The sequence below is a fragment of the Rattus rattus genome, chromosome 16, assembly GCF_011064425.1.
Source record: "Rattus rattus isolate New Zealand chromosome 16, Rrattus_CSIRO_v1, whole genome shotgun sequence".
NCBI classification, from domain to species: Eukaryota; Metazoa; Chordata; class Mammalia; order Rodentia; family Muridae; genus Rattus; species Rattus rattus.
Window position 1 is genome coordinate 1,867,660 of NC_046169.1, and position 23,970 is coordinate 1,891,629.

Consider the following 23,970-nt stretch of genomic DNA (forward strand, 5'->3'; position numbering starts at 1 on the left):
GTGTGTGTGTGTGTGTGTGTGTGTGTGTGTGTGTGTGCACATGCCACTGTGAGAGTGTGGAGGTCAGCAGATAACTTGTTAGAGTTGATTCTCTCCCTTCTATTACATAAAAATCTTAGGAATCTTACTCAGGTCATGCATGACAGTAAGGCTTTTTACTCCCTGAACAATCTCCTTCAACCATTATATTACTTTAAAAGGCATCAAATTTGAATTCATACTGCCTTGCCCTGAAGTTGTTCTCGCATCAAAGCCAACTGGTTTCACATTAGTCGAACCCCCTAAAAGTTGAAAGGAAATCGCTAGGCTGCTATTGGTGACTACATGGGGCTGTGCTCATCCCTAAATTCTAGGTTATTTTCACCAGATATATTAAACAAATGTAAATGTTGATGATTCAGTTCTAAGAGTCAATCACTAGGCATTACCATGAATAAGAGGATCAGCAACACAAGGCAGGGAATCCTAGAGTTGAGATTGGGTTTCCACAGAAGGAACTTGTTGATCTTCACCATATGTCAGGACACATAGCAAAATAGTTTTATTTTGAAAGTTAAATCTTTCTGTTTTGACTTTCCTATGTTTTGTCAAGAAGAATGTGGGATACATGCATATGAGGCCTGAGGTTGATATTGGGTATCATACTTGACTTCTATTCCACTTATTCCTTGAGGCAAGGCCACTCAATCAAGCCCAGAAGCCACTAGATGGCTACTCTTTCTAGCCAGTGTGCTCTAAGATTTCACTGCCTCCAGTGTCCAAGGTTATGGTTAAATATGGGCTTCCATCTTCATACAAAAGACATAAAGATAAACATGCGGTTCAATTGAAATAATTACAGTTATAGGAATGTGCAAATTGTCCATCCGTAAGTTGATAGGCGCTTCAGTAGGTTCCATTTCTGAGTTACTGTAAGTCCTGCAGCAATGAGCATGCGTGAATACAAACCTCTGTAGTAGGATACAGAGGACCTGATGCAGTTCCCAAGAATACGAAGGCTGCATTGAGAGATTTTCTGCTGAAAGCATCAAAGAGATTGATCACTAACAATGGACCAATACTCTCTACCCTGGGCTTCTAAACTTTCTGATCTCCCATGGAAACCGAGGGACTAGTCTATGTCATCTATGTTTAATCTTCAGATTCCTTACCGTAGCTCTTGTGGTGACCATTACCACTTCTCTTTTACTCTTCCTGGTTGAGTGTAGGTTTGAGGAGTACAAAAAGGTTTTGGCAAAGAGAAACTGTGCTCCCCAAATTCTACACATTTGTGGACAGCAGAGAAGAAGAGCATTTGCAACAGAGAAAGTAAGAAATATCTATGTTTCTTGGGTGAAACTAAGCTAAGACTCAGGGAGCTTAGGGTTGAATGCGAGGGGTAGATCAGGAATCAGCATTTTTAGGCTCTAACTAATGCTCTAACCATCCAACGAATGATCTTGTAAACAGAATCAGTAACTTGTATAAAAGCTTTGGAGCAGCTTTTTTTTTTAATCTCTAAAAGGATAAAGATACTAAGAAGGGAACAGACGAAGTAGTCCTTAATCCTGGGAAAAGAGAGACTGCAATAGTAAATATTCAGTTTCTAGAAAGATTAGGACTGCCAGTCTATTTCTAGTGTCAGGGGAATGGAGGATGTGAAATTGAAAACTGGCTCAGGAGGAGATGAACACTTGAGATCTTGACTCCTGGACACTAGAAAGGTAGACCCTGGAGACCAGAGTCCTGAGTCCTAAGGAAATTGATTCTGAAAATCCACAATCCTGAAACCTGAGAAGGGTGAACTATTAGTCTTTAGACTCTTGCCTTTCAAAAGATGAAAGCCAGGGTTAGGATTTTTTACTCCTAATGAGGATGAGGTTTAATAATTGATTTCTGGGTTTTAGAGAGGGGGAAAATGAGTCTATCCTCCTGTTCTTGGGAAGTGAGGCATGTGTTAGGTGAGGTGAGTACTGGGAATCAGGAATCCTCAGTTTTGTGGGGGCAAGGATGGGTATAGAATGCCCGAGACTTTAAGTAGAGCTGGGGTCTGAGTGTTGATTCTGTGGACATGGCTTCTGAAAACTGAACTCCTGGTTCTTGGTGTAGTAGGGACTGACATCTTTCCTATTGGGTTCCAGGGAGTTGAAAACCAGCAGATTGAAATGCAGGATCCTGAGATAGCTGAGGCTGGAAGGAGACTTCTGATGCTTCTTTAGTGGATTATGGACAGGACAACTGAAGCAGTAGTAGAATGATGACTATCTGTATATCTGCGCTCAGAAGGGGAAAGAAGACACTAGTCTATCCCTGGTTAAGAGGGTGGTAGGAAACTTGGCCTGATGGACCACTCAATTCTCTTTCCTCAATGTGTCTGGACCGTAAGCCTTTCATCACTGTGCTGAAGCTCATCTCCATTGTGATCTTGGCTGCTCTCATCATAGCAGTCATTGTCAAAGGTCAGAAACCTTTAATGTTAGAGCTTCCTGCTCTAGACTCCTAGCATGTGAGTGGAGTTGATACTGAAGCTGGGACTGTGGTCTTACCTGTCTTCTGGGAAGTAGCCAAGGGTTCTCTCAGAAAGAAGTAGTTTTAGTGGAATAGTCTGACTCCTTTTACCCTTGTGGTCATACTTCCCTGGGCATCAGGATTCCTCATGATCAAATGAGACAGATTCAAGTAAGATTCTGGGATTTGGACATGATGGTCCTATGAACCCAGTACATGGTAGTTAGATCCTAGTTTGCCCTGCCTTTACAATTTATTTGTGAATTCCATACATGAATAAAATGTTTTGATTAATTCTAATATCTCCTCCCTGTCTTCAAGTTCCTCCCCTCTTCTCCACCACTACCTTTCCCTCCCAGTTTCAAGAACTACTTCATGTTTATTATCCACTGAATACTCTTAGTTTTCTCTATGTACATGGGTTTAAGACCATTTACTGGAGCATGGGTAGTCTCTTGTGGCAAGAAACCCCAATGACCCTCTATCCCTCCCGACTTCCATATCTTTCTTCCTCCCTCCCTTTCTCCCTCCTACTCTACCTCCCCCAGAAGCTTTAAGTTGCTAACTGTTACAGAGCTACAGTTGAGGCTTCCTGTGCCCATTCTCCACCTTTGTTGTGATTCTGTCTAGCTTGAGTTTCTGTAGGTTTGAACTGCAGTCACAACACTGTGAGTTCCTAGGAACAACATGTCGGAATCTCTATTTCAATCACAACTTACTACAAAAAGAAGCTTCCATAAGAAAGATTGCAGACTTGTGGTGACCTAAAAGTTGTGTCTCACAGAATGAACTAATCAGACTTAACACCTGTCTCTCAACCTGTCTTTCTCTCTCTCTGTATCTCTCCAGATCTCTGTCTCTATGTCTCTCTCTTTCTCTGTTTCTGGGTAAGAGAGTTAAGAAGCATCTGCATGTGGCTTACCAGCCTCCTGTGTTATGACATCCAGCTTCTGTATGATCTTTTTCAAACATGCTATGCTGAATAAGTCATGTCATATGAAACTTCATGTGCCTCCCTGAAAGTATAAGAGGTTCAGGTATTTCTCTTGTTTGGAGGAACATCTCAGAAGGCTCCTGTGGCCAAGCTCTACCATCCTGTCATGGAAGCCAGCTCTCTGATTTTTATGGGAAGCTCTATTCAAGGTGTTAAGGGGAAACCTCTCCTGCTTTAAGCTCCCATTTTATTGTTTTGCTTATCCCTCTGTTTTCTTTCTAAAGGTTTTCTGAACTAGAGGCATGTTCATAGTCTTGAAGCCATTTTAATAAAGCTAACCCCTCAAGGATGATTATGTGTCAGATCCTTTCCTGAACTCTCCTCATAGATTTATCAGCACTTATTATTTTCATTTTCTTTTCTTTTCATAGGCACCGAGTTTCTTACATCCCAAGATCATGATCAGAAAAAGCAATACATTCACCAGGTGAAGGCTGGACTAAGTAAGTTAACAGAAAATGGATCTCCAAGAGCATGGAAAGGTTTCCACATGGGATGAAGCAACTGTAGAGACTGGATCTCCAGTCACTCAATTTCTACCCCTGTTGAATGGGAACACTGAGGAACATTAAAGATCTAAGTTACTAGACACAATAGGCCTTGCCCACAGTCCCTTAGTTTCTAAATATGTTCAATGGGAGCTAGGATAAATATTTAAAATGGTACCTCCTGGATTCATGGGGCCATGCACACAAAAGACACTCATTTAAACCAGACTTCTAATGTCTGTTTGAACATTTAAATAAGTTTCTCCTATTCTATGTATTTCAGAGAGCTGTCCAAGATCCCCTGGGTTATCTTGGAGGGAAAAGACTCAGGAAGTTTAGAGGGGAATGACTGTGACTGAGGAGGTAGATCAGTGAATAAAGTGCTAACCAAACAAGCATGGGGACCAGAGTTTGGATCCACCACATCACATAGAATTGGAGCAGAGCCACACAGGCCTTAACACAGCAGTGGTGGGGTCCAGGCATAGCCCAGGGCTCACTTGCTAGTCTAGTCAAAACAGGGAGTCCTGTGTTCAGAAAGAGCAAGTCTCAAAATTAAAAAAAGAAAAAACATGAAAAAGTTAGAGATAAAGGCATAGAGAGAAAGAGAGACAGATGAGACAGACACAGGGGGAGACAGAGACTGAAGCCAGGCTATACTGAATGGCAGCAAGGAACTGGATCAAGTACCCTGATAACACTGCATGAAGAACTTGACAGGAATGTGTGATAGGGCAGTTCTTACAGGAATCTGAAGAGAATGAGTGGGGTGTATTTGATCAAAAGATATTGAGTGTGTACAGACATTCAGTTTAAACCATTATGGATTCAAAGTAGAGTGAAGATGCATACGTAGGAGTTTTCGGAAGAAGGAACTTAAAGTAAGAAATGTTCTAATTGAAATATAATCTCAAAAATGAACAAGCCAAAAAGATATTGTCTGCAGAGAACAAATAATCAAAATTAAATAAGAATACATTTATAATTAAAAATTTTAGTTAAAATATAATTATATAAATGCCCTCCTACCCTCTGTCTACACTCCCATTCTACGCACCCACAACTCTCTGAAATTTGTAACCTTTTAAATTTCATTTTTGTTGTCTCTTATACAGAAGCATTTTAAAAAAATAATGACAGTGATCGATGAAAATCTTCAATATCCACTCTAGCCTCTACTTGCACATACACAGAGCAGTGCACAAACACATGTGCATATGCATGAACAACACACATCCAAGTAAAATATCGGGAGTACGTAAGGGAATGGTTCCCTTTGTGCAGTTTCAAGGAAGGAAAAGGATGTAATCTCAAGGATTTGGAAGTCTAAACTGATGCAGGTACATTGATAACTGTATGTACACCTAACTCACTCCACAGACTCCCTGTGCCGCCCTTGCCCCTGGCCGTCCTCACACGGGGACTGGAAGCTCGACAGTGGAAACTGTTACTTCTTCTCCAAATATAAAAAGAACTGGGTGGAATTTGTCAACACCTGCAAGTACATGGGGGCACAACCAGTGGTCATAAAAAGTAATGAGGAGCAGGTATGTTGAGCTGGGCTTTTCTATTCTATGGTCGTGATTCTAGTTAGATGGGATCCTTCTTACAAATTATTTTTACTATACTTGAAGAGGTGAGAATTGTACATTCAGATAAATACAAAGTGGTACCATGGATATATGAATTAAGGAATAATTAATATGTAGGAATCTTTTGGAGTGTGGACCAGAGTTTAACAAGCACTTCCATTCGTGTTAAATGCCCTGATTTTGGGGCTATAGGAAGACTTGATGGGTAAAAGTGCTTGCTGTGAAGCACAGGGATCTGGGATCCACACAATAAAAACAGAGTCAATTGTTAGAAGTTGGCCCCTGACCTACACACACACACACACACACACACACACACACACACACACACACCCCTTGGCATCTAAGCCCACACATGAATTTTATTATTCTGAAGAGAGAAATCCTGAAGAAATGTTCAAAACCTATGAATCACCAGACCCTTGTAAGTTTGGGAAGCTGGCAGAAAGTTTCTCATATTATTATTTTAGTTGAAAAAGCGTAAGAGGAAAAGATGGGCCAGAAGCTTAAAATTAAGATCTGTCAAGTCACACCACACACTGCTCCTAAATTCTGAGTCCTCAAGGGAACTGTGTGACACCTGGCCTGATCTTTTCATGTCTAGGCCTGCATGTGTATGAGTGTAAGTGTAAAGTTGTGTAAGTGTGTGTGTGTATGTGTGTGTGTGTGTAGCAGTGTGTGTCCATTGTGTGCATGTGTTGTGTGTGTGTTTGTGTGTGTGTGTTTGTGAGTGTGTGTGTGTGTGTGTAGTGATCCTATATAAACACAAGTGTGCATTCATTGTTGCAGTAGAATTCTGGGATCTGACTGCAAGCAAGACTTCTATGTCTAGATAATGGTATAAAATGTGAAAATGATAGCAGAAATCCAGCATCACTCCCCTCTGTCCCTTCCAGAGAGTCCTCCAAGGGACTTCTACTAAGAAAAGCAAATCCTGGATGGGTCTGTCATACAATAAGAAGGAAAGAAAATGGCAGTGGGAGGATGGCTCACCGCTAGAATCTAGGTAATACAGTTTGTTGTGGGTGGCTCCATGATGCAGGAAGGAGTTGTGGTTTGTACACACTCCTTGGAGCCCTAGGCATGAGAGTCTGCTTGTTGGAATGTTATTGAGATGAGTTCTGATATGATTTTGCAATGCTATCATGTGATCTGAGGGCGGACATTACAACATGGTAGATATTGCAGGAATTTCTTCTCCCTGAGGGAGGTGTGAATGGGATGGCTGCAATGACATGCGAGGACCTGATGGTCCTTCCCACACCCTCCTATAAGGAAATGTGAATTGTCCACAAACCCAAAGGACATGGACTTTGCCAGAAGACCTAGCTATTCCAATGAAAATGGTGACTTTTTTCTGAGGGATGTATTTTGCATGGTATTCATAGAGAATCTGAAACACGGGAGCATGCTTGCCTTCAAAATACAATTTGTCCATCATAAAGATCTATTTTATCATGAGAGCTGCAAAAGAATTGCTCCATACCATGGAGAACTTGAAAATAGACAGGTGGGAGGATCAAGGCCAGTGTTTTTCTTTTGATGTGTATGGAAAGAAATATATAAGATTGTATACCAGGCTAATTTGGAATGTCAGTGGGATCTTAAATGTCATAGTGTCCCATTTTCAGTAAGAGGCATGCTTAGTGGTCATTCAAAAATCACACATGAGTGGCATTCACCTGGTTCTTGCGTGTCTAGGCAATCTTTATTCATATTAGGGTTAGCAAGTTACAGAGAAGCTAGCAATTGACTGAGACCATTTATCAGGGACAATGGGCAGAGGAATTTTAAGCCCCAGTATATTTGTTATACAAGGCTTTGTGCTCTGAATCAATAGGATGGAAAGTTTGGGGAGGAGGCTATACTAAACATTGGAAAAATGGTATCTTGATGAAGAACTAAGCCAATGAAAAATAATCGGGAACAGAGAAATGTAGAAAGGACTATAAAAACGACTGCTTTGCTTTAAATATTTGTGGCAGTTGTTTGTTTTGTTTCGTTTTGTCTTCTGTCTAGTCCACCAACTGAATCCTCAAAATCCAAGATAAAACTGCCTCAATTTCACAGTATGAGTCTGTGAATTCTGTATTATAGATTATTGGTTTCTCACAGAAACATCTTAGGCGTGCTGTCAGGGTCTGAGTGAAGTATGGCCTCCATGTGCACATGAGACAGAGAAGGAATAATCCCAGTGCCAGAAGTTAGAAAAGGTCGACAACATAGGGATGGAAAAGAAGCTCATGTTCTTTCGGGTTTTCAATTTCAGGAACTATTGGTCTGTAGGGGAACCCAAGATGCGAGGAAATAAAGATTGTGCAATACATACAGGTTATGGATGGAATGCCCTCCCATGTTCCCGTGAGGCACTCTGGATCTGCAAGAAGCCTGCATTGCCTTGCCCTAAGTGAATACTGTTCACCTCCATGGTCTCCATACAGGGCTCTTCATCATCTAGTTGAATTTTAGTTCATTTTGTTTTTCTGTGGCACTTGGTTCTCAAAATTCCATCTGAATTCTATATTTCCAGACACCTTGTCTTTCAACACTTGGTCCAGTCCTGTGTCCTCTCCTGGGTCAATAATTTACATCGGTTGGGTCAGGGTTTTGCCATGTTCTGAGCTTTCTTCCGGGATTGAATTCTGGGTTGCTAATCACTCCCCTCACTTGCTGTTCTCACTCTTCCTCCTGAGTGTGGAAGGAAGCATGACCAGCCATCCTCCTGCATCTGTTGCCATGCTGTTACTTCCTCCAGCTGTTGCTATGCCTACACCAACACCAAGAACTCAATGTCCTTGGTATCATCAGCCAAAATAAACAGTTTCACCCATGCTGCTTTCTGTCTGGTTATTTTATCATAGTAACAGAAAAGTATTTCAATCAAATCTAATGCATAAGAAGTGGAGTTGGTACAGAGGAATCAGGTGTGCTGAACCTATGGATCCTGGAACAGACCGGTCTATCACCATCTATCTTGGAGAACTCATATATCCAAATGTTTTTATTAGAAGAGGGAGGTACAAAGAGAGCATGAGCAGTAAGCCTGTCTCTCTCTTTTTTTTTTATTAACAAAATTATATACATTTCGAGTGTTATTCCTTTCCCCCGGTTTCCAGGCAAACAACCCCTAATCCCCCCTTTCTTTATGGGTGTTCCTCCCCATCCTCCCCATTGCCCCTCCCCCCAACTAAATGGGGTTCAGTCTAGCAGGACCCAGGGCTTCCCCTTCCACTGGTTCTCTTACTAGGATATTCATTGCTACCTATGAGGTCAGAGTCCAGGGTCAGTCCATGTATAGTCTTTAGGTAGTGGCTTAGTCCCTGGAAGCTCTGGTTGCTTGGCATTGTTGGACATATGGGGTCTTGAGCCCCTTCAAGCTCTTCCAGTTCTTTCTCTGATTCCTTCAACAGGGGTCCTATTCTCAGTTCAGTGGTTTGCTGCTGGCATTCGCCTCTGTATTTGCTGTATTCTGGCTGTGTCTCTCAGGAGAGATCTACATCCAGTTCCTGTCATCCTGCACTTCTTTACTTCATCCATCTTGTCTAATTGGATGGTAAGCCTGTCTCTTGAACAGAACATTTTTATCTACAGCATTTGTCTGCCTTGTCCTCACAATTAGAAAATTGAAGTTTATTCTGGCCACTGCACCAAGTGCTTTTAATTTTCTTGAAACAGACATGGTATTTTTCATAAAATTAAACCTATCATCCACTTTCAGTATTCCCACAGGGAATGACTATGAACAAACTAGCTAGGTCAATAAGAAAGTATTCTCACACTGAATGGCAGGTGAATACACGGTCTCAAGGCATCCCAAGAGTCTGAGAATAAGTGCTAGTTGTGGACTTAGCATTAACAAAGACATAGACATGTTCACCCTTCTAAGGCATAGACAACATTACAGAAGAGATTAAAGAGTACCTAAGGCCTGCACTCCGAGCTGACCCAGATCCCATGGGGATAGAGCTGGATTCTCAGAAGTGCGGCCAAACCTGAGAGCACAGATTCTGCCAGGAAAAAGCTGGTCCAGGAGTGCTGACACACCTGGGAGCACAGATAAGACCACCACTTCTGTTCCAAGGGACCTGCTCAGAGCCTTCAGGACACAGGAACCAAGGAACAGTCTGGGACAGGATCCTTCTGTTTTCTGTCTGTGCCTGGAGCTGACCCTGGGCCTCAGCTCTCTGTACCTAGATCCTATGGGAAGAATGCTGCAGTCTCAGAAGTGTGGACAATCCTGAGAGCACAGGTGAGACCACCACTTCTGCTCACATTCCAGGCCCAAGAGAAACCCACCTGAAGCCCTCAAGACAGGAACCGAGAGGCAGTCTGGGACAGGATCCTTCCGTTTTCCACCCATGTCTGAGCTGACCCTATGCCAAAGCTCTCTATACCCAGATCCTCTTGGGAGAGAGCCTGTCTCCAGAAGTGCTAACACACAGGCTTACAGGAGGGGCAGCCACTGTCAGAGACAGCAAGACCTGCTAACACCAGAGATAAGCAGATGGCAAGAGGCAAGGGCAAGAACCTAAGCAACAGAAACCAAGGCCACTTGGCATCATCAGGATTCATTGATGTGAATACTCTTGGTGTCATTTGGGGAAAGTTTTCTGAATTCTACAGCAAAAAAACCCCCACTGTTATGTCTAATGACATAGGAAGAAATTTTGTAATGAACCCACAAAATGGATGAAGATAAGTCCTGTTCATGAAAGCTCATCTAAACTGTGATAAAGACAAGGAACTGGTGAAGCTCACTCAGTACCTCAAGGAGATGGCCAAGCTTGAGGACTTCCTGGAGCTGAATCACAAGTACTGGAAACGGTATCCATCTAAGAAACAAGGATGGTAGTTACCAGTTACACTCACAATTGACGATCATTGAAGTCCGTGGACCTTTGTTTCTTTGCTAGGCATTACCATATTTTTGTTCGACACTGAAGCAGATGCTGGCCTGCCTCATTGTGGTCTTCCAATGCTTTGTAAATTCAATTTTGGATTTTTTGAAGATCATAACAAAGTGTTAAAAAGCAAAACAAAACAAAAAGTTTTCTTCCCTCTGTATTAATTTACTCTTGAAGAAATGTTCTCACAGATTAATTATTGAGATGTCTTTCAATCCCTAGAAAATGCAAAAAAGAAAGGAAAATGAAAAGTGGAGAAAAATTTATCTGCCAGTATCATCTTGTGACTTTGGAAATGAGTTTTGTCTTATGGTTTTATGATTTTTTCTCCTTGGATACTGAGCTGCCTGAGTCTGAGACCAAATCTATCTCCAAACTAGCTAGTGTTCTATCAGTGGTCATATCTTGCCATATTTTCATGACTGTAGTTCTCATGGTTCATATCTAGATGAGACTGTTGATGACTTATCTACCCCTAGAAGCTTGCACAGAATCTTCCTGGACTATAGTAATAATTAGAGGGGAGGAAGTGTCCCTATCACTGCCAGTTAGATTTGTCCACATCTTGTGATAAAACTGTGGGGTCTCGTCAGCAATGGTTTTTACCAACAGTTTCTATTGAGTAACCAAGAGCAATATGGCCAGGCTCTTACTTTTCCTTCTCTGAGTTGAACAGAGGAGAAACTGAGTTTTGTATTCACTGCAGAAAGTGAGGTTGAGTAGGAGTGAATACTTTCTACAAACATTTTTCTATGAAATGCAAGAGGGAATTCTGCCATCATGGGTCCTGGAGAGTTGAGACTAGACTTTTGGCTATGGGATGCTGGAAGTTTAAGTATTAGCATCCTGTGTCTGGGCAGAAGTATGCTGGTGGCTTGTGTGTCCCTAGGCCCAGACAATACAAGGGCACATGTTTGCTGAAATCCCATCCTTCTCTTCCACAGGGTGTGTGAGACATGGCCTTGTTCCCTTGGTGCTACAGCTCCTTTTCTTCACTCTCTTCTCTTGGGTCCTTGGCCACAACATCAGGCCAGACATCCCTGAGTACTTGGGATCTTAATGCTGTTTTTTTTGGGGGGGGGTGAACCTCGAGAAAACACATGTAAGAGCATGACGAGCCTGAAGATGGAACTTGATTCTTCTAAGGCTTCTAAGCATATATCAGGACCCTCCAACTTACAGAGAAAGGGAAATGGAAAAGGAATATGAGAATGTCCTCACTCCACTTGCTCTTTCTGTATGTCAAGATCTCTCTCTCTCTCTCTCTCTCTCTCTCTCTCTCTCTCTCTCTCTCTTCTTCTTCTTCTTCTCCCCTCTCCCTCTCCCTCCCCCCTCTCCCTCTCCCTCATGTATCTATGTGCATGTATGCACATACACACGTGTATTTGCATGCACGTGCATCTGTGAAGATAAGCATACATGTGTAGGTATGCATACATGTGTATGTGCATTATGTAGTTGCCAGGAGACAGCCTCAGTCGTCATTTTTCAGACTCTGTCCACTTTTCTGGAGAAAATATTTCTTACTGTCCTGAGGTTTTCAAGAAATCTAGTCTGGTTGGACAAGGGAACTATCTGTCCTTTAATCCCCAAAAACGTGATTATGAGTGTGTACACTAGCATGCCTGATTTTTAAATGTAGGTTCTGGAATATTGAATTCAGGTCATCATGCCTGCATGCAGGTACTTTACCAAGTAAATCATCTCTCCAGTCCACTATTCCTCTTCTTCAAGAGTTCTGTAACAAATAGTTGGCTCTCAGACACAATGTTCCTACATAGGCAGTGTAGACCATGAGACACTGTAGGTGTTTCTTTTTTCTTGGCACAGTTCCAAAGGTTCCCTGCACCAAGGATCAGGAGGAAAACTACAAGAAACTCACACAACTGAAGACTAGAATAGGTGAGTGATGAGAGGATGGTTGTCTGATGTTGTTAATGGGCAATCCATGTGGGGACAATTTACTTGAGTTCTGACCTCTTTTAAGTCTCAGTTTTGTTACTTATGAAATGGAAACAGGATAGCACCAAAAGGGGTCATGATGTTGACAAACACACACACACACACACACACACACACACACACACACACACACACACACACACATCCAATCATTCTACTTATTGAGAATGTTGAAAGTAGCTCCTATTTCTCCTAGTGTGGATGAGATGGGACAGGACACTTGGATTCCCATAATACAAGGAAAATACTTAGGAAATGGAAGGGGTAATGTTTCCTATTTGTGGTACTTGGAGGTCCCTGATTCTGGAGGTTTTGAAGGCTGAGCACACACAGTAATACAAACAATCAAATGTGGGTTCATTCTAACTATCCCAACAGAACTCCTATGTCGTCCCTGCTCCTGGGACTGGATGCTTTTCCGTGGAAATTGTTACTTCTTCTCCATAACTAAACATAACTGGAATGATTCTCTCACTGCTTGCAAGGAAGTAGGGGCACAACTAATCATCATTGAAGGTGACGAGGAGCAGGTATGCCTGATTCTGGAGACATCCGTGCATGTTTTTATTACTAAGAAGTTAGTGCATCACATCATGCTTCTTGAGTAAACATATTACCTCCCTTCCAATTCCTTTCTTATAGTACCACCACTTTTGCTTTTCAATTATGTGTACTATCTCTTTCTAAAGTCATGGAGTCCCCTTAGTGCTGCCCACATGTCCACAAGTATAAGAATATCCACTGGAACTTGGATAGTCTCTCAGGAATCAGATGTCTGAAAATACTTATTTTCCACCTTTCAGTTGTCAATAGGTCTTTAGATAAGGGTGAGACTCCATGAGCCTCTCTCCTGCCTAAGCTAAGAGTGTAGCTAGCTTGATCTTGTGCAACCAGTGTGAGTTCATGTGTACTATTGCCCTGTTGTAATAGTTAATTGACAAATCTCATCATGGAGTGTGCTACACACCTCAGTGGTTTATGTGCCCAAATGAGACACACACATGCACAGTCTTTATATTTTAAGATGCCATGGTCAGCACAATAGCTAGGCAATTGCCTAGCCTCTATGCTGCTGTGATCTGCCTCCCACTGAGAATTCTGCTAGTTCTTAGTTACTACCAACCTTTTGCTATGCTCTCCATCTTAGCTCTATGTCTCTCCATTTCACATTCTCCTAAAACATGTTAGATCCCTCCTTGTCTCCTGGTCCCTATGTATCTATCCTCCCCAGCTTGACTGCCATTTTATTTTATTTTTATTTTATTTTTTTATTAACTTGGAGTATTTCTTGTTTACATTTCACCCAGGTTTCTGGGCCAAACATTCCCTAACCCTCCCTCCTATTCTATATGTGTTACCTTCCTCCCCCCCATTATCCCCAACAATCAGAGGCCTTAGCTATGACAGGGCTTCCCCTTCCACTGGTGCTTTGCACATTCATCCTAAAATATATTAGATTAGTCCCCTTTTTGCTCCTTGTTGTCCATGGGGTCCCCCTTCAAGCTCTTCCAGACTTTCTCTGAATCCTAAAATCCCATTGTATTCTGTCCTCCCTAGCTATTGACTGCTGGCATTTTTATTTACCAATCAAAACCAACTGGGGGCAGGTTTCCAGAAGGTGGGTGCAGACCCTCTTGTGCAAACAGCTTTGGGGGAGCAAAATTAGCATTTGTAATAGAAGCAGCAAGATTGCCCTGTCCATTTTACCTCAGATGTCCACTATTTCTGGCTCTTACAATCTTTCTGTTCCTCTTCCCTAATGATTTCAAAGCCTTGGAGAAGGAATTCTGATGTAGATGAGAGGTATGCATTTTACTACAGGAAAAGTAGTTTAAGATGGATAGACATAAATTTTCAAGGGAAAATGGAAGAGAAGCAATTAGAGAATCAAAATAACTTAACACACACACACACACACACACACACACACACACACACACCACACAACTCTTGCCCATGTGTGTAAGATTTCGAGGAAGCCTTGAAAATATAAAGAATTCTTATGCTAGGTTGGCTAGTACTTAGCAAACCACTTCATAGAGGGAAAACTCTGCTTTGTGCCATTGATCAATTGCTAGAATATGGCTCACACACATTCAGTCAATCATAGGAAAATCCAAAGAGGCATTCTCAAAACTCACAAGTCAGAGAAACACACAGTAAAAACAAGTATATATGACAAGATACCAGCTGTGCACTTCTCTGTCAAGTCATTTGGCTATAGAGTACAGACATGGGAGGACTCAGATCTCCTGAACACATGTTAGAAATCATGGTCAGATCCAAGAGGTCTGACTGCAAACAAAACTTCCCCTCTAGAGTTTCTCAGGAACACTGGATGAAAATTCAAGTACTCAGCTCTGTATCAATTATTCTTCTCCCCTTTCAGACCCTTCTACAGAAGATGTGTAAGAGGAAAGGAAATCTCTGGATTGGGCTCTCAGACATAAAAGAGGAAGGCTCATGGCAGTGGGTGGATGGTTCACCTCTGTCACTAAGGTAGGTCAAGTAACAAGGGAAGAGTGGGGGTGTGAGACTGATGTCTGAAACGCTAATGTGAAATATTCTTCTAGGGATTTTGTCCCCTACACATGAAAGGATGTCACTAACTGAGTGGAAAGGGAGCTCATACTCAATTCAGGGAAGATGGTAGATGATCTGAAACTCCTATAGTGGAGATTCTTGAAGAGCTTAGAGTCTGAGAAACAAATATAGTGTGGTATGAATAATCTAAAACCAGAGTGGTTGGTTTAGGAATTAGGATTATGTATGGATTTTGCAAGGAACATGAGTTAGGTTCCAAGCTCTCAGATCAAGCATTTCAGTGCCACCTGTTACTCCAAGTGCAGAGGGATCTAAATGGTGTACAAACCCCCGCCACACACATGCTCTCTCTCTCTCTCTCTCTCTCTCTCTCTCTCTCTCTCTCTCTCTCTCTCTCTCTCTCTCTCTCTCTCTCACACACACACACACACACACACACACACACACACACACACACACACAAACACACACACTTAAATTAAATTAAATCCTCAAATAAGAAGCCCTGCATTGCCATGCTTTGCTCTATAACACCAGAATCTCTAAACTATCCCATCCCTGCATCTTTACCTTCCATCCATTCATCATCCATCCCATCTCCTCCTGTAGAAAACTTCTGATACGTTTCCCCAATTATTTCAGTCCTATCTGCAGCCTGAGAGCATCCGTGGATTAATCCACCAATCAAACAATGTTTTGGGTATCAACTCTATCTTACATTGGTGGTGGTGTGACATATGGGTCTCCCACATCTCTCTTTAAGGAAAGACATGTTGCCATCATGGAGGTACTTAAATATGTTTTTTGCCCAACTATTCATAATAGTTAAGGTAGGGAATCCATGTTGGTAGCCAACAATGGAAGAATAAAGGTTTCTATTGCTGTGATAAATACCATGACCAAAGGCATCTCCTGGACATTGGGGTTCATTTCATCTTACACCCCATCTTACGTCATCAAAGGAAATCAGAGCAAGAGCTCAAAGCACAAACTGACACAAAAGTTATGGAGGAATTCCCTTTATTGTCTTTCTCCCCATAGCTTGCTGAGCCTGCTTTCTCATATATCCCAAGATTGCCAGCCCAGATATATCAATAATCATTGTGATATTGGACTTCCTACATCGACCACCAATAAAGAAAATGCCCTACACACTTGCCTATAGAAACAAACTTTTTCAATTAAGATTGTTTTTTTCTATAAATTACCCTAAGTTGTGTCAAGTTGACAAGAAAAAACTGGCCAGCACAACAGAATAGAATTTTCGGTTTAAAGTTAGAAGAATAAACAATTTCAAAGATAATGGATGCTAATAGAGACAATCACATTGAGTGAATGAAGCCTGTCTCACAAGATAAATGTATGTTATTCATTGTTCAAGAATAGTCAGTTGATGTGGAAGATCATGTATATTATTAATGAAAATAGAAATAAAGTTGCCTGGGAAACAAGGAAGAATGATGGGAGAAGGGAAGATGAATGTGGTAAGGGATTACACTCACCAAGGATTATAATTACAAGAAATTTAAAACTATTATTAAATTTATTTGTGGACGTGTGTGATATGTACATCAGAACATGTATGGGTGTCAGAGAACAACTTACTGAGTTGGTGTCTCCTTCTATCATATGAATCTCAGGGATCAAAGTCAGGACACCAAGCTTACCAATGAATATCTTTGGTCCACTAAAGCACCTCATTTTTAAAAAAGCCTATGTTGCCCAACTATTGAGAGTTTAGTTGGAGAAAACTGTCCACCTGCAGTACTTTCATTCCTGATTGACACAGAAAATGCTTTTCTTCAAGGCCACACTTCTCCTGGATTAGCTTGAAGGTACAGAAAAATAAAGACCTGTGTCTGGCCATGTTCTGAGCACATATATCTATTTACCCCATTATTATATATGCACATTTAGGAAGTCCCTTGGAAAAGGTTCATGAGGCCACACTCATCCTTTTGATATACAGGCAGTTACTTGTACTGGAGGAGTTTTTCTTTTCTGGTGCAGTAACACTGGTAAGGTGTACATGTTTGAAAAAATAATATTAATCAAATTTACTGATTCTCTCTCTCTCTCTCTTTCTCTCTCTCTCTCTCTCTCTCTGTGTGTGTGTGTGAGAGAGAGAGAGAGAGAGAGAGAGGCAGACAGACAGACAGACAGACAGACAGACAGGAGATTTGAGTAAGGTTTTACAAAGAAAAAAATATGGACCAGGAGCTGAAGAGTGAACAAAGATGGTAATATGATGAATATGCTCAAAATACCATTAAACCACCCTCCTTTCAGAACCCATCTGGATCGCATGATACATGGATCTGAGGAGGCTGCATCCATTATCTTCATCTGGATATGCATGTAATACCTTGAAAGGCTCAAGGATAGTTTCCTGCCCAGGTCATAAAGACAACCCTGTGTGACTATCAACGACTCAAAGGAAACCAAAGACATGAGAGACAGAAAAAGACGCCTCCACGTGCTCTGGCTCTCTAACTGAATTGCTAATCTATGCAGCCCTTGGCAGAGCAACCTGATAATGACACTTACTCAAGTCCGACTCCTCATTACCCATGCTCAGGTGACCAAGGCTGTATCAAGTTGCAGGCTAAGTAACATCTTTGACTATCTTGAGTTTATGCAGAGAGAATGACCTAAGGTGAAGATTGGGAAACTGAAAAGGTTTTGTTGGCAGGAACACTACTACATGGGTAATTTCTCCATAAGGTTTCTGTGCACTGATCAGTCTTCAGAAAAGGAAACTGATTAGGGTCAAAATCCAATACTGATAAATCTGCTACTTTTATGAGTTGCTGAACATAAGGTGATGTGGAATGGTCCACAGGAGAGAGAAGAAAAGCTCTGCAGTGTGCCCTTACTTTCCTTTTTTGCTTGAATACACCTTCCCCTACTCTGTGTTGAGGGGCTGCTCATTTATTTACATGAATGTAGAAGCTAGTGTCACATGGCCTTTTAATTTTTTGTCTTATTTTTTAAGGATTTGAAAATTCTTTGAGAATTTTGTACATGTATGCAATATATTAGGATCACATGACCTACCCCCAACTACTTTTTGAACCATAATCCATTCTTCTCCAATTTCATGTTCTTTTCTTTCATTATCTAAATATCATTGTGTTCAATTATTGCAGCCAATATGCAGTGACATTAGACCACCAGTTAGAGCATGGGCAACCTATCAGTGGTTACAACCCTAAGAAAAACAACTGTTCCTTTCCAAGATCACCAACTGCCAATAGCTCTTGGGACTCAGCAAGACCCATCCATATTTGAATGTTCACTGGCTTGCTCTTGTATTGGCCAACCACAGCTGCTAGAGATGTGCTGAGTTCTTAAGTTCAACCCATATCATACTCAGAAGACAGCATTTCACAGAAGCTCCTCCCCTATACCCTGGCTCTTGTTTTTTTTCCATACCCTCTTCTGTAGCGTTCCTTCAGTCCCCTGAGGGTAGGAGGTTGCCATAGGTTTTTCAGTTTGGGGCTGAGCACTCCCAGTCACTTTATTCTCAGCACTTTGACACTTTGGCATCTCTGTATCTGCAACTGCCCACAAAAGAGCCTACTCTGGCCATGGTTGAGAATAGCTCAGATACAAGATCCCAGACATCATGGACTCTGAATAGAATCTACTCTCATATATTTTGATAAATGATAATATTGTCAAGTGCCTCTAATCTACCTTACCTTTTGAGACAGGATTTCTACTTGACATTAAAGTTTACCTTCATGTAGACTGACTCAGAGTGGCCTCCATACCTCTATCCCTGGGATGGACACACACACACACACACACACACACACACACACACACAACTGGTGATCAGCCAAATGGGTTCACATGCTGTATTACATCCATGTATCTTCAGTACTTGTCAAGTTATTAACTGAGTCCACATTCCAGCCCCTTATGTGTTGTTGTCATTGTGTTTGTAGTTCTATCATGGCCTTTGCCATTAATATCACCATCATCCCATTGGCTATGAGCTAGCACAATGTTTTGGCTGTCTTCTGTTTAATATCCTTCTGCCTTAGTGTATCAACACATGCTGCAATTACAGAGATGGTTCTGTTGACACCTCTGAGTTTATCCTATACAAAAACCGCAAAAGGTATAATTTTTTTTGTTTTGTTTTAGTTTTCCATCCATCTTAGAAATTTTAAAACTAAAGAAAGGAGTTTGTAGACCTCAATTGGTTTTAGTTAGTCAAAACATAGATATTCTAAGCAATCCTTTGTAGTTGACATCTGAAGTGGTGTCCTCCTGTGACACTGGGAAATTTAATGGGTAATCTAATGCTGCATTTCTGTATAATGTCGAAGTGGAGAATCTCCCTGGGGGTATATTGCACATACTTCCTTCCATCTTTACCTGTAATAACATAAGCATGTCTATCCATGAACAACTTGTATATAAATTCAATCTCACCATGAGTTGATCTGCAAATAAGATTTGTTGCATTTTATCCCAATTGTTTTCATTTTCAATTTCACTGTCTGTTTCTTTTTCTAATATTTCATATTGCTTTTGAACATTTGGCTTTTCCCTGTCATTTTGTTTTTGTTTATTGCCTTTAAAGGTTTTTATTTTTATTTCATTCGTGCACATAGGATATGTAACAGGTGCATGTGTGTGCATGTATGTGTGCATGTGTGTGCATGTGTGCCTGTGAGAAAACAGGGAGCATTGAGTTTCCCTGGGGCTGGAGTTTCAGGTAGTTGTGAGTCTGCCTGACATGGTGCTCATAGTTATTCTCCATGGTTCTTTCAAAAACCATCAAGACTTTTAATTGCACCAGATATCCTCCAATCACTATCATTTTGTTTGCAGTTTGAGGTTTTTCTCATCAGGACAAAATTATAACCTTCCTTCGATGGTTTTTTGTAGATTACAGAATGGGGCAGTTGTTCTTTGCAAGAAATAGTTTCCAATTCTCAGAAGAAAAAGTCTTTGTGTAGACCCATATGAAGGAAAAAATAACTCAAAGGACAGGAAATGATCCAATTCTTGAAGTAATTACTCTGGTAAAGAGCCAAAAGGCAGGGAAGCAAAATAATAAGTAAATGTCCAATTGTTTTGTGTGAAGTTATGTCAGCTTAACTCATCAATGCAATGATTAAGGAAAGAGGCCTTTAGTTTGACTTTTGAAGCTAACATATTGGAAAATTTGGGCAGTTATCCCTGCAATTTTGATCCTTCAGAAAGTTCAAGAAAAGATTAATTTCCACATGATCATCCACTATTCATTATAAATCTATTTAAGTGTTGGGATGGCTACTTCTCACAGAAAACTTGTAACAACCTGAAATCAACTAGGAAGAGCAGCTCAATGAGGGGCTCTATAAAGAGGCTGGCCTGTGAGTGCTATGGGTGATTGTCTTGATTGTCAGTTGATGTTGGAAAAACCCAGTCTACTCTAAACTTTACCCTTCCCTGACCTTAGTGAAGTATATAAAAGTGAAACTTTAGCTCAGTGTCTATTCATTTCTGTTCTTGACTATGGCATGTTACCAACTTTCTCAAGCTTCAATGCTGTGACTTCTATACAGGGAGATCTTTTTTGTTCCATGTGTGGAACCATTACATCCATAAAAACATTCTGTGAGCAATGAAGTTTAAGAATTAGGAGGTGGGGAAGAGACAGGGAGAGAGGGCCAGAAAGGAATAGAAATTGAAACTACCTGGGGCTTCGGTATATCAACAGGACACCCACGATACATAGGATAGGGATGCTTCAGGAAGTCTGTGAAGGTGAGTCTAACTGAGACTCCTCAGTAGGAGACAGGGCCTGAAGTGGCCACCTCCTGGAAATGCCAGGCAAGACTTCTGGTGGAAGACATAAGGACACCAACCTATCCATAAAACTTGACCCCAAATTTTTCCCTGCCTATAAGAAGTGCAGGGGGCAAGAGGAGCAGAGACTGATGAGATGGCCAACCAGTGAGTATCCAACAGAGATCCGCATCCATACAAGCAAGAACAATCTCTGACATTATTAATGATACTCTATTATGCTTGCATACAGCAGCCTAGTGAAAACTGTTCTCTGAGACACTCCAAACAAAGCAGCCAATGGAAACAGTTGTAGAGAAACCACAAAAGCCAAACATTATGTAGAGCTTACAGACCATTGTGAAAGAGTTGGTGGAAGGGTCCAGGGGCTTCAGAAAGAGTATAGAATTCTACAAACAGAAAGTCAACTGGCCTGGATGTTGAGGCATTCAGACTCTGAACCACCAGCCAAATAGTATACATGGCTAGACCTGACCTCCCACATATGCAGCAGTGTGAATCTTAGTCTTCAGGTGGGACACACACACACACACACACACACACACACACACACAAACACACACATAAAACCCACAACACAAATGGAACTGAGATGCCTGACCATGATCTGGAACCCTCTTCCCCTAACTTGGCTGCCTGTCTGACGTCAAGAGGCTGTGCCCAGGTCTGCAGTGTCCTGATGTACAGATTGGATTGGTATGAGTCGCCCTTTTCTCGGAAAAGAAAAGGGGTGGAAGACTGGTAATTGGTTATGTTAGGGACAATGGCAGTAGAAGGAGGTTGTGGATCAGGATGTCAAATGAATATTTAATATTATTATAAATGGAAAAATAGGAAAATGAAAATAACAAAAGAGAAGTGGGGTAGTGGGAGATCCAAGCAAAACAGGTTTGACCTGAACAATGATGGAGACAGTGGCATGAACCTGAGGAGAAATAAATCATGTGTCCAGACATAGAAAATATCCGCTTGAGTTGACATGTTAGTCAGCAAACAAGTTCTAGCTTGTAATAATAATTCAGTCTAAGAGTCATTATTTTGGAGAACTTGGACATGCATGGAAAACAGTTACACATAGCACACAATGGTGACATAGAAGTCCAAACTTAGAAAGGACCAGAGCAACACCTAAATGTTCCAGCTGGAAGGCAAAAACAAGCACTCCCTGGAAATAAAATAGGTTCCTAAGTTAATATGAGCAACTGAAGCTGAATGTATTTTACGTGGCTCCTTTAAGACAAACTACTGATTTGCAACCAAGCCAGCTGAAGGGCACTTGAACAAAGCTAGTGAATAACTCACTGAGAGAGCAAATGCCTGTGTTGAGCATCAGTGTCTTGAGCAAGGCCAGGCACTTCATAGAGGGTGCAGCTGCAGTTTCCTTGGCTAACTACTGCAGCAGCAGCTGACAGATACCGCTGATAAGCCTGCACACAGCTCAGAGCATGGTAGGATCACCTCTTCCTGTCCAGTATGTTGTTTTTTAAGTCTTGTCCTACAGGGCAGAGAAGGCTGAAGGAAATGGAAGCCAGGCCCAGACTGAAAAGCTCCAAACTTCTGAACTAGTAAGGTATTAAAATTAAAATCCATAAAAGGCCAAAGAAAAGTCTTTAAAATAAATTTTAAATTAAAATAAATTTAAAGAAACAAGGAACATAAATATGAGAAGGAAGATCACACAGACCCTTCCAGGTCTGTATAATGAAGTTTTCAATGGTTTAATGATAGAAATAAATGAGAAAGATTTAAATGACCTAATTGTAGCTGGTATGTTACCAATTATGATTACTATTGCATTGGTAATCCTGACTTTAATCCTGATAGCCATGATAGCTAAAAGTCCCTCATCAGCATTAGAGGGACAAGAAGAGGAGAAAATGAAAATGGAAACAAATCTGAGGAGAAAAATTATAAATAAGAATTATAAATAATAATGAAGAAAATTCTATAATAATAGTGATATAAAAAAGAAAAATGAAAAATGGAGATAAAACAGAAGAAAACATTAGAGAAATTATGAATAAAAGTGAGGAAGATAATGTCTTGATAAAGGAATTCCACAAGATTATCAAAAACTCAAGTAGCAACTTATAGAGAGATGAGATTTTAAAAGATTTAAAGAAGTAACAACAACCTATGTCTTATATTAACCACATGTCACACAGATGCTTAATAACTGGGCCATGAAAAGTTTCTTTAGTATTTTAAAACATTGAGATTTGATGACAACATTTTGAGTCACCATTAATTACAGTATAACATAGGGGTGATGAGACTTCAATTGTTAGCAATGAAATAGGACTAGTGGCATTCCCTATTGTGAAGGATCAATTAGTTAGATGAGAGTCTATAGTCAGAGAGTCTGATTGCCCTGATGATGATATTATCCTAGAACAAGGTTGTACAATAGCCTTAAATGATTGGTGCAAGGTTGAACAACAGAATGAGATGAATTGTGTACAAAAAATGTGGGGTTCAATGGGCTTTCACTGACTTTTTTACAAAAGATTACCCAGCTCTAAATAGAGCAATATCAACTCCATCTGCTAGATAACTTTAAACTGAATCTTTGCTCTTTTTGAACCAACCAGAGCTTCATGTACAGAACCAATACCCAAAGACTATACATGGATTGACCCTGGGCTCCAAACTCATAGGTGTAGAATGAATATCCTAGTAAGAGCACCAGTGGAAGGGGGCCTGAGGTCCTGCAAAGAAGATGAACCCTATGAATGGATTGTTGGGGGAGAAACGGCGTAATGGGAAGGATGGGAGGGACACCATAGAGAAGGGGAGGTGGGGTTAGATGTTGGCCTGAAACCAGAAAGGGAACAATAATCAAAATGTAAAATGAAATACCCAAGTTAATAAAGATGAGAAAGAAAATGCCAACACTTAATGCAAAAGCATTATCTGCACCCTCTTTATGAATGGATTAAAATTACTGCAGATAGAGTTAATGTTCAAAAATTCAAGCTATGGTTGATAAACCTGATAAAAAGATATAAACACAAAATGCTGTTGTTTATTCTGAAATAGGGTCATCCTAAAGGATCGTAATAGAGTTTAAGGATAAAACTCCTATAGTAATCATATAATTCAGAGAGAAAGTTTCTGGGAAATATATAGAAATATATGCAAAATAGACCTAATGTTGACATGTACGACATCAAAGATATTCAAGGCAA

General features: G+C 40.9%; 1 protein-coding gene across 1 annotated transcript in view; it reads left to right on the forward strand.

The window, feature by feature from the left end:
* The first annotated feature begins 2,347 nt into the window (after positions 1-2,347).
* The window catches only part of LOC116885841 (CD209 antigen-like protein E), a 50,835-nt gene continuing 29,212 nt past the window's right edge, over positions 2,348-23,970 (forward strand). The window contains exons 1-4 of the mRNA XM_032887180.1: positions 2,348-2,438; positions 3,853-3,924; positions 5,350-5,516; positions 10,303-10,385. Of these exons, the coding sequence (XP_032743071.1) occupies positions 2,348-2,438; positions 3,853-3,924; positions 5,350-5,516; positions 10,303-10,385 (413 nt within the window). The remainder of the gene's footprint in view (positions 2,439-3,852; positions 3,925-5,349; positions 5,517-10,302; positions 10,386-23,970) is intronic.